Source organism: Chenopodium album, chromosome 10, assembly GCF_948465745.1.
Source record: "Chenopodium album chromosome 10, dcCheAlbu1.1, whole genome shotgun sequence".
NCBI lineage: Eukaryota > Viridiplantae > Streptophyta > Magnoliopsida > Caryophyllales > Amaranthaceae > Chenopodium > Chenopodium album.
Genome location: NC_137843.1, coordinates 57,055,128 through 57,065,220, shown reverse-complemented (window position 1 = coordinate 57,065,220; position 10,093 = coordinate 57,055,128). Strand labels below are relative to the sequence as shown.

At 30.1% G+C, this 10,093-nt stretch overlaps 1 protein-coding gene across 1 annotated transcript; it reads left to right on the top strand.

Annotated features, from left to right (window-relative positions):
* Positions 1–427: 427 nt before the first annotated feature.
* On the top strand, positions 428–8,423 carry LOC145565501 (uncharacterized). Its single transcript, XM_081625481.1, has 5 exons — positions 428–494; positions 2,453–2,938; positions 4,016–4,183; positions 4,321–4,751; positions 7,800–8,423. The coding sequence occupies exons 1-5, from the start codon at positions 428–430 to the stop codon at positions 8,421–8,423; spliced, it is 1,776 nt and encodes a 591-aa protein (XP_081481607.1).
* Positions 8,424–10,093: the final 1,670 nt, after the last annotated feature.

The following is a 10,093-nucleotide window of genomic DNA, read 5'->3' as shown; positions in this document are numbered from 1 at the left end:
TACTATAAACAAATACCAAGTATTTTAAATAATCCTACTTGTAGTTTTTTTTAAACTATGTGTCTATCCCAACGTCTAGTATTATGATATGGAGAGAGTATTCTAAGTATTTGTGATAGAAAAATAATTTGAAATTTAAAAAATAATTGTAAGGATAAAGATAGTATGGATCAATCCTAAGACCTACAACTCTAATTCCAGAATGTGTCATAATTACCGCTGAGCTATAGTATATTGGACAATATTTGTACACATATCTAAATATTTTAAGGGGGCTGGGCTTCTACCAGCCCCGTTGTGGCTCCGCTCTTGATTAATATATATATCGCAGCAACATGTATGAGTAAACATATCATTATTCAGATAAGTATATGCTTTTTTCTAAAGTAAGAATAAAAATAATAATTCAAATACAAGGTACATTTCGATGGCGCCCCCTGAACAGATTGATCTAGGAGTTGGAATTCCACTCCCTTACGTGAATCCTTCGTTTGGTAAGTAAAATCTCTTCACTTTGAATTGGCAACTCTGACATCAGAGCATAGCATGTACTTGCCCTGTTTAGTACCCTGTAATCGATCAGCAGGTATGTGGCTAGAGCTACATCGACTTGTATAACTAACTAGTCGCAGTGGAAATTTTAATAAGCTGTTTGGACTTAGAAAACTTAATTAGCTGTTTTGTTACTTGAACATGCATGTGAATTGTAAACTTAGTTTTTTTTAGTTGAATAACTTAATTGTACTTAGAAATTAAAGCTTAGTTGAGTACATAACTAGGGCTAGTAGTATATATAGAGATGTAAATTTCGATCAGTAACTTTTGGACAAAGTTGTCACTTGGCTAAAAGTTTATGACCAGCTAACTTGAAAAATTCGACACATTAACCTTTTAGAAATGAGAATCTTGAGCATAATAATATACTCCCCTGTTTAATTAAATGAAATGTTTGATTTTTTGCACTATTTATCTAATTCACTTTGACGAATATTTGTGATTTAAACATAAGAATAAATATAGTCTTGTGGGTACTTGTTGAAATAATTGAATTAACTATATACCAAACAATAACTAAAAACTACTTTCTCCGTTTTCAAATACTTGCTCTATTTCTCCATGCGTGGAGTTTTAGGAGAAATTGGAGAAAGTAATAAAATATGGAGGTATGTAGTAGGGTAGGGGGAAGAATAAAAAATTTTCAAAAACAAAAGTAGTTGAGAGAATTGGAGGAGAACGAATATGAAATTAAGTAAATATGAATTACTCTCTCCGTGTTTTTTTAAGTGTTACAGTTTGACCGGCACATAGTTTTAGGAAATTTAATTGATTTAAATAAAATAAGAGGTAAGTGGGGTAGTTGGAGTATTAAAAAATTGTAAAAAAAAGATAGTGAGTTAATAGTTTATTGAAAAGTAATAAATGTGAGAGAAATTATATAATAAAAAAAGTAGTAGTGGGTTTGGATGGAACCATAAGAGGAGAGAGAGATATAATATTTTAATGTAGTTTTTTGCCAAAAAAGAAAGTGTAACACTTATTAAAATACGGCCGGATTTAATAAGTGTAACAGTTATTAAAACACGTCGGGAGTATGTTGTGATCAATAGGTGAGAGAAATTAATTAAATAATGTAAAAGATTTTCAAATAAGGAAATTGAGCAATTATTTAAAAACATAGACCAGTAAAAAAGTAAATTTATGGATCAATCCTCTAAATTGTTCAAATCATCTCATTTCTAGTTAATGCTCATTTTTACCAAACAAGGCTTATATGTCAGATCATATATAACGCAATTTCCATTGTACAACAGGTGTATTAATGCATGGTACAACTACAATCGGTTTCACCACGGAAATTTTGATGTTGGCCCGGAGCCGTACTCGCTCGGTTTTTTTTAAAATGTTATACTATGATTACCACATAGTTTTAATTTTAATATAAAAAAATGTAAGTAGATTAATTAGAGTATTAAAAAGTTATTTAAAGAATTACTATGTTTGCATTAATATTTTAATAAAAAATAAGGGATACAAATGAGAGAAATAGTTAAAAAAAAAAAATAAAGTAGCAAACAAGGGTATCTATCTCTCAAGGAAATTGGATTGAACTCCTTCAAGTCCCCCCTTTGGCCTTAGGCTGTATTATTCATGATAATGTTTTAGGCGTAGTTTTCCCTCCGTTTTGTTCCTCCGTAATTTATTTGTTCTGTTTTTCTTTGGAGCCTAGCCCCTAAGCTCGTTTGCGCAAAAAGAAAAAAAAAAAAAAAAGTAGCAGTTAGAATGGACCAAGAAATGAAAGAGTAATACTCCGTAATATTTAAATGAAGTATTTTACCGAAAATGAAGTGTAACATTTAAAAAAAATGGAGGGAGTATCCATTATCCTATATGGCCTTCTATTACATGCCTTTCTAATTCTCCTTCTTTAACGAAAAAATATCTCTGTGAATAGATGTTGGCCAACTCTTCGAAGAATATCATCTAATGTTACAAAAAGCTTGCCTCCGCGGTGACTGGAAGGCTGCTGAAAAAATACACGTAAATCATCTGAAATGCTTCCAGGAAAAAATTTCAAGAAATGGAGATACTGCTTTGCATTTAGCAGCGGCGGCAGGGCGTGATGTGTTTGTTAGGCAATTACTAGCACACGCCCATTTACATGGCCAAAATTTGGATTTGGAGCTACCTAATAATGAAGGAAATACAGCTTTGTATTTGGCTGCTGCTTCGGGTAAGGTTAACATTGTCCACCAGATGCGGAGATTAAAACCAAATCTGCTCAACATCCCCGGTGGAAGTGGAATGAAACCAATTCAAATTGCTGTTTTGCAAGGCCATGACAAGATGGTCAAACATCTCTTAGATCATTGTTTTCATGATTTGTCTCAGAATGAACAAACCGATCTACTTGTTGCTTCTCTTGAAAAAGATCTTTATGGTAAGTTTGTTTTGAGTTATCTGATCTGAACTTATTATTTGAACTTGATCTTATCTAAATTTATCTGAACTTATTTTATTTATGTATATAAGAAATTCTGAACTTATCAAAATGCATTAAGGGAACATGCCATAGTTTTGTGAGATTGAATCTATTAACTAATACTAATATAGAACATGCTTACATCATTTTTGACACATGTCAAGCTATCATTAAAAAATTTACCGCCGAAACAATATATAATGTATTATAAACGTAATATAATGTAAACTACTTTTAAATTCAACACATCTAATTTACAATAGGGTTTTTTTTTTTTTTTGTCAAAAACTACTTTATACAACCTAAAATTTGTGAGAAACTACCTAATAAAAAAAATGTTGTAAGAAACTATCTTATAAAAGATAAAATGTTGTAATATACTACCTTAGACCGAAATTCCACCGTTGACTTAATTTTAGGATGTTGATACACCTTAGAACACCCCCAAAACCATCGTGAGGGTTGGTTTTCAAGATAGTATGGTTACTTTCGAGGTGGTTGGAAGATATTCCGAGTTGGTGAGGGTAGATTAGTACTTCGGGATGGTGGTTTTTAGGGTTAGAGGTGGTGGTTTTGGGGTTGAATGGTGGTTTAGATGTGGTGGAGACGATTTCAAGCAAGTTGTGTTAGTTTTGGGAATGAAAGCGGTGGTTTTGGGAGTGTTTTAAGGTTGATCAACGGTGAAAATTTGGTATAGGTAGTATTTTACAACATTTTACCTTTTTTTAGGTAGTTTCTTACAACATTTTACCTTTATTAGGTAGTTTATTACAACTTTTTTTATTAGGTAGTTTCTCGCAAAATATGAGTTTTATTAAGTATTTTTTGACAAAAAGCCCATTACAATAAATTTTTTTTCTCAATTTTAACTTTAATAATTTGGCATTTCATTTTTATAATACACATTACATTTGTTTATTCCACATGAACAGTTGCCTCATTTTTATATTATATTATAAATTAATTATCGAAAAAAATATATTACTATCGTGCATTGCATAGGCACTAATCTAGTATATTATATTAAAAACATAGATTTATGCATGGCACTTGATACAGATGTGGCTTGGAAGATCATACAAAAAGATAAAGATGATGAAATAGCCACTAGACGTAATGGAAATTCGCTTACACCATTGCATGTCTTGGCAAGAAAAAACCATATAGAGAGCCGAAGTTATCTCAAGTACGATTGGATTCCACGTATGTATGCTTTCAACCCTCGTTCTCAATTTTGTATCATATTGTAATTGAGCTATATTTTATGATGATCTGAGGTGTATAAGTATTGTAAGTTTTAGCAATTGATGCACAATCTCATACATTTGTTCACATTACAGTAAGAAAGCAGCACCAAGATCACCTTAAAAATGAACTGGTTGAGAACCTTTGGAGAAGAGTGATAAGTTCAAGAAATCATCAAAAAATCTCTGAGTTATTATCGTTTCCACAGCCTGAACTGCTCTTTGTCGCAATAAAGATGGGGAACTATGAGTTCGTGACAACCCTCATTCGTCATTACCCGGATTTGATATGGGAGAAAGATCATCACCGTAGAACCATTTTTCATGCTGCTGTTGAGTACCGTCAAGAGAAGATTTTTAGTCATATTTTCCAACTTGAAGGTATCAGGCATTTGCTAACCGCTTACACGAATCCTATTAATAGAAACAACATCCTACACTTAGCTGCTACTCTACCTGAGCCTGAAATACTCGGTAGAGCTTCGGGTGCTGCTCTTCAAATGCAGCGAGAACTCTTATGGTTTCAGGTGATGCTTCATTTTCCATGTTTTACTGAACTCTTTTCTTTTACTTATTGATTTTTATTGAATTAAATTCTAAAATTAACTTAATTACATGGAAGAGCATCATGTTCTTACGCTTTTCACTAGCAACATTAACGCAATATGTAACTACAAAAGAATTTAAAGTTGCTAGATTTTTCGTAAACAATAATTAACGCAATGAATTTTTGTATAGAGTAATTAATGGACAGTTTTGCAATGACTACAATAATCTTGTAGCCATTATAATTTTTAAATATGAATAATTGATATGCAATATTAAATCATAGCCCTTCATTAATTTGACTACATAATTCTAGTAATAATAAAAAAATATTAGTTCTATTTCAAAAAACTAAATATATCAAATAGTACGGGTTAAAATTAGATACTTCATCTTCCCAAGCAAGTCGAGCGAGATACTCTATCTGTTAAATGCAGTTTTGTATGACTTGTAGTTTCAATTTTATGGGCAGAGTTCATCTTCCCAAGTAAGATATTAGACATCTAATGGAATTCTTAGTTATATGAAAAGGAGTTAGAATTAGAGACTAATATAATTGTAAGTGAATCAAAAATCATAATACCTTCATTTATATTCTTCCATTTTTTTGTTTATGAATTTTTTTTCTTAATATATAGATGAGGAAGATGATGATTCGTATTAATTTTGATGAAAATACTTCTATGGTTATTAATAATGAAACATCAATCAAGATTCAAGATACTTTCTTCATAATTTGAAGGTTAAAACTTCACAACAATAGTGTTTTTGCGATTGTTTTTTTTTTTTTTTTTTTTTTTTTTTTTTTTTTTTTAATAACTGAAAAAAAAAATTTAATTTATATTTTGATAAATGTTTAAAGTCAATTGAATGGATGGACAAGATTGATCTTTAAAAATAAAAGGTTAAGATTAAAAATAATTACAATGACCACAATTTCTCTGTAGTCATTAAATAGTCATCCGTAATTAATATGAAGTATACTACTCGTAATTCAAACAAGTGCTACATAGTATGGTTATTTTTGACAAAAATGGATGACCCCTACACTTACTGGGCCGGCCCTGAGGAGAGGGCTGTTTTGAGGGGCGACTGTCCTAGACCCAATTATAAAAAGGCCTTAAAATTAATACAATTATTAGGTGTTAAGTAATAAGTATAGATATTGCAATAGGAAATTTTGACAATTACCACCTTATGTTATGTCCATTTTAGCAATTACCACCTTCTATTTTTTTATTTGAAAATTACCACCTTCTATTTTCAAAAACATCAAAAATTACCACCTTCTTGCCCCCCAACTACCACGTGACGTCATTTTGGGCTCATTCTTTCCTTTTTCTACCTATTTCCCTCACATTTCTCATTCCTATTTAGATTTTCATCTCTCCTTTCACTTTTTATTACCCCAAACCACCAATAATTGTTCGTCAATTTTGATTTGGAGGAGTGAATTGAAGTGTTTTTGATTGTTTGGGGGAAAAAAAGTGAGAGGGGGAATTAGAATCGAGTTAAGAATGAGAAATGTGAAGGAAATAGGGAGGAAAGGGAAAGAATGAGCCCAAAATGACGTCATGTGGTACTTGGGAGTCAAGAAGGTGGTAACTTTTGATGTTTTTGAAAATAGAAGGTGGTAATTTTCAAAATAAAAAATAGAAGGTGGTAATTGCTAAAATGGACATAACAGAAGGTGGTAATTGTCAAAATTTCCATTGCAATAACATTTTGTGTATGCATGTGGACTTAGTTGGTAGGGGTTACATTTATATTTCACATCATCACAAGTTCAAATCTAGACCTCAACTTTCTTTTTTTTTCTTTTTTTTTTAAAAAAAAAATAATTATAAAATCACTCTACTAAAAGTCTTTAACCCCATTATTTCTTTCTATTTTCTCAAGATAAGCTCCTTTTGTTCTCACATACAAGTAATTTTAATTTGGTTTTCTCTCTCATTTCCCCGAAATTTTTTATGTCAAAATATCTTTTTGTAAATGTATTAAACATACTCCCTCCGTTCTTTTTAATGAAGTATTTTGACTTTATTTACTATTTATCTAATCCAGTTAAACTAATGTTAATACTTTTATTTTTTATTTTTTTTTGAAACAACTAATGTTAATACTTTATACATAAGAAAAAATATAATTATATGAGTGTGTAATGGTTATTTGAGTGAGTAATAGTTATATTCGCCTCAACAAATAATTTATTACTCCCTCCGTCCCTATTTGATAGTCAGTTTTGGACAATTTTCACGAAAATTAATAAACATGAATAAGAAGTACGAAAAGTACATTGAAAAAGTAAATTTACATTGGGTATGCAAAAAAGTAGAGAGAGAAAGTAATTAAAGCACATGGGAAAGCAAAATTTACACGGGAAAGTTAAATTTGCACAAATATTTTTGCAAATTGGAGAGAATTTTGGTAAAATTGATATTAATGGTATTTGAAAAAAGCAAGTGTGACTAACATTTTGGGTACTAAAAATGGAATAAGTGACTATCAAATGGGGACGGAGGGAGTAATATTCAATTTGTTACATTTTTTTTTATTTTTTTTATTTTACTTAATGATGACTAAAGATACTATTGGTCAAAATTTTACATTGACATATATACCCAAGGAAAGCGTTGCAAAACAAAGAATTAACTTTTTGCCACATTTTCATGTATATAATGACTTCATGATAGAATATTTAAAACATCATTTTTTTTATTTTTTTTTTGACGGATATAACATCATATTTCAATAACTCTTTTTAATTTTAATTTTGAAATAAAAACTACGTACCCGATACGTAAAGAAATTGAAAACATCCCGTGACAACCGGTAAAAATCTAAGGGCCACAGTCTATTACCTTGGCCCAAGCCCATATAATGCCAGGAACGGGCCTGTTAATTAGCCTTATAGGATGTTATAGTCCTGCTGGCTAAGGCTTAAAGCGTAAACATATGTGTGAATAAACTCGTCTCTGATGTAGGCTTTATATTTAATACTTATGTAACAATGTTTGTGATGATAACAGGCAGTTGAAAGTATAGTACCGCGTCAATATGCTCATTCAGAAAACTTAATATTAACGCAAATTAGCGACACAGAAGTAGAGGAAACTAGCAAGGAAACGCCACGAGAGATGTTCAATAGAGAACATGAACAACTAAGAAAAGACGGGGAGAATTGGATGCGTAAGACCTCCACATCATGTATGGTTGTCGCGGCTCTAGTCGCAACCATAGTCTTCCAGGCAATCTTTCAACCACCAAATAAGCAAAGCAATGAGAAACTATTTTGGGTGTTTGTCATATCAGATGCATTCTCCTTGTTATCGTCAACTGCGTCAATATTAACATTCCTATCCATTTTGACTTCAACTTATGCGGAAGAGGACTTCTTAGTATCACTGCCTTTGAAATTAATGGTTGGTCTTGTCATGCTTCTCTTCTCAATATTGGCCATCTTGTTGGTATTTACCGTGTCCATTATTATCCTTTTACCCTACAAATCGGTGTGGATTATTGTTGCCGTCTTTGCTTGGTTCACCGGCGTCGTTTACCTCCGGCTGCATTTTCCGTTATTGATGATTGTTTATCGTTCCACCTTCGGAACTAAGTATCTCTTCCGTCATCAGCAGGAGCTATTCAAAGACTAATTAACTAGATCAAGGTCGGATTCTTATGATGATGACTACAATTTTCTTCTACTCCACTCATTTACATTACGTATGGATGTATGATTATGTCTATCTAAGTACTTGCAGTCCAAGTTATATTATACTACTTTCTCTGTATTTTTTTTATAATTGGAACGTTGGAGTTTTCACAAACAAAAAATGATCAAAGGTATTTCGTGAATAACGTTAAAATTTTATTGTTACCATTACGAAAGAATGAAGCATTGTATCATTATTGTTTCAAAAAAAAAAAAAAAAGCATTGTATCACTATAAAGAGCTCATTTTACATACTTCATGAGAATTAGGATTTTATTTATGATAGATTTTGTTAAATTTATTTTGATATGTGAATATTTCATGATATTTTAAATTAAAGAGGGCGGAGATTTTTAAAGAATTTCGGATTAATCAAGCGAAGTTCAATTAATCAAATAAAAAACAAAGATAATGTGGTTGTAGTTTGGTAGAATTTTTTTTCTTCTTTTTCTATTCTTGTAGATTTCGTATGTAGTGCCAATCTAACACAAAAAATTTCTTATATTATATATTTGATTTTTTCAACTTCCATTTCTATATATATATATATATATATATATATATATATATATATATATATATATATATATATATATATATATATATATATATATGTTTATATATCGTTACTTCTATTTATAATATTCGAATAATTCGATTAAAGAAAATCTTTATCATAATCATATATTTAAATTAAATAGAATAATATTAAATAAAGATATTCAAAAATATTAATACGTAGTATTTGTTTTTTTAATAATCAGAACCTTTTTTTCCCAATTCACAACACTCTGAAACCTCAATCTCTTACTCGTACTTTTGTACATTCTTTTTTAATTTTTTTGTGTGTGTGCTCGCGCAATAACCTCCGATCAAACAACTACCTATCACATTTATTTTTTTTGTTAAAAATTTCTTTTTTTGATAGCTACCTATTACATTTATTATTGTAAGAAACCAAAATATTCAAAGATTTATCGCAATAAATATAAATCTTGTGTTTTAACGTAACATGGGTACGTTCTAGTTTTATAAAATTTTACAGCAACTACTCGTAATTTGAAGCTATATGTAAGCATTGTAAATTATGAATAAGACAATTTAACAAAAAACAAACAGACAGTAATTTGTAATATACGTACTATAGAAAAAAGTATGAGTATTTGACTATTTGTTATGGCATAAATTATCTCACGTGGTTCATTGTGACTTTTATCGGTTTATCCTTCAGAATAATTTGTATGTACCTCTGGGATTGACTTTAATTAATTGCTACTTCTTTTTATCGAAGGGCTATCTACGAATAAGAGTCATCTATAAACAAAATCCTCCTTTTTCTTTTTCTTTTTTCAATTATTGAAGGGTTTTATTTATATTTTTTGACGATTTATAATAACCTTTATCATAAACAAAATCCTCCTTTTTTTTATTATAATTATTGACGGTTTTTAAATGAAATTTAAAACTTATTTCTAAGATTTTAGCATTGATTTATTGATAGATTTATCTTTCATCAAGAAAAATTTGAAGAACTAATAAAGAATTAAAACCCGAAAAATATACAATCAAAATATATATATATATATATATATATATATATATATATATATA

Excerpts from the sequence above, each read along its gene's own strand:
- LOC145565501 (XM_081625481.1), top strand. The coding sequence starts at position 428 with ATGGCGCCCCCTGAACAGATTGATCTAGGAGTTGGAATTCCACTCCCT. Across the intron at positions 495-2,452 it reads TTACGTGAATCCTTCGTTTG|ATGTTGGCCAACTCTTCGAA; the intron begins GTAAGTAAAATC and ends CTCTGTGAATAG. Across the intron at positions 4,752-7,799 it reads GAGAACTCTTATGGTTTCAG|GCAGTTGAAAGTATAGTACC; the intron begins GTGATGCTTCAT and ends TGATGATAACAG.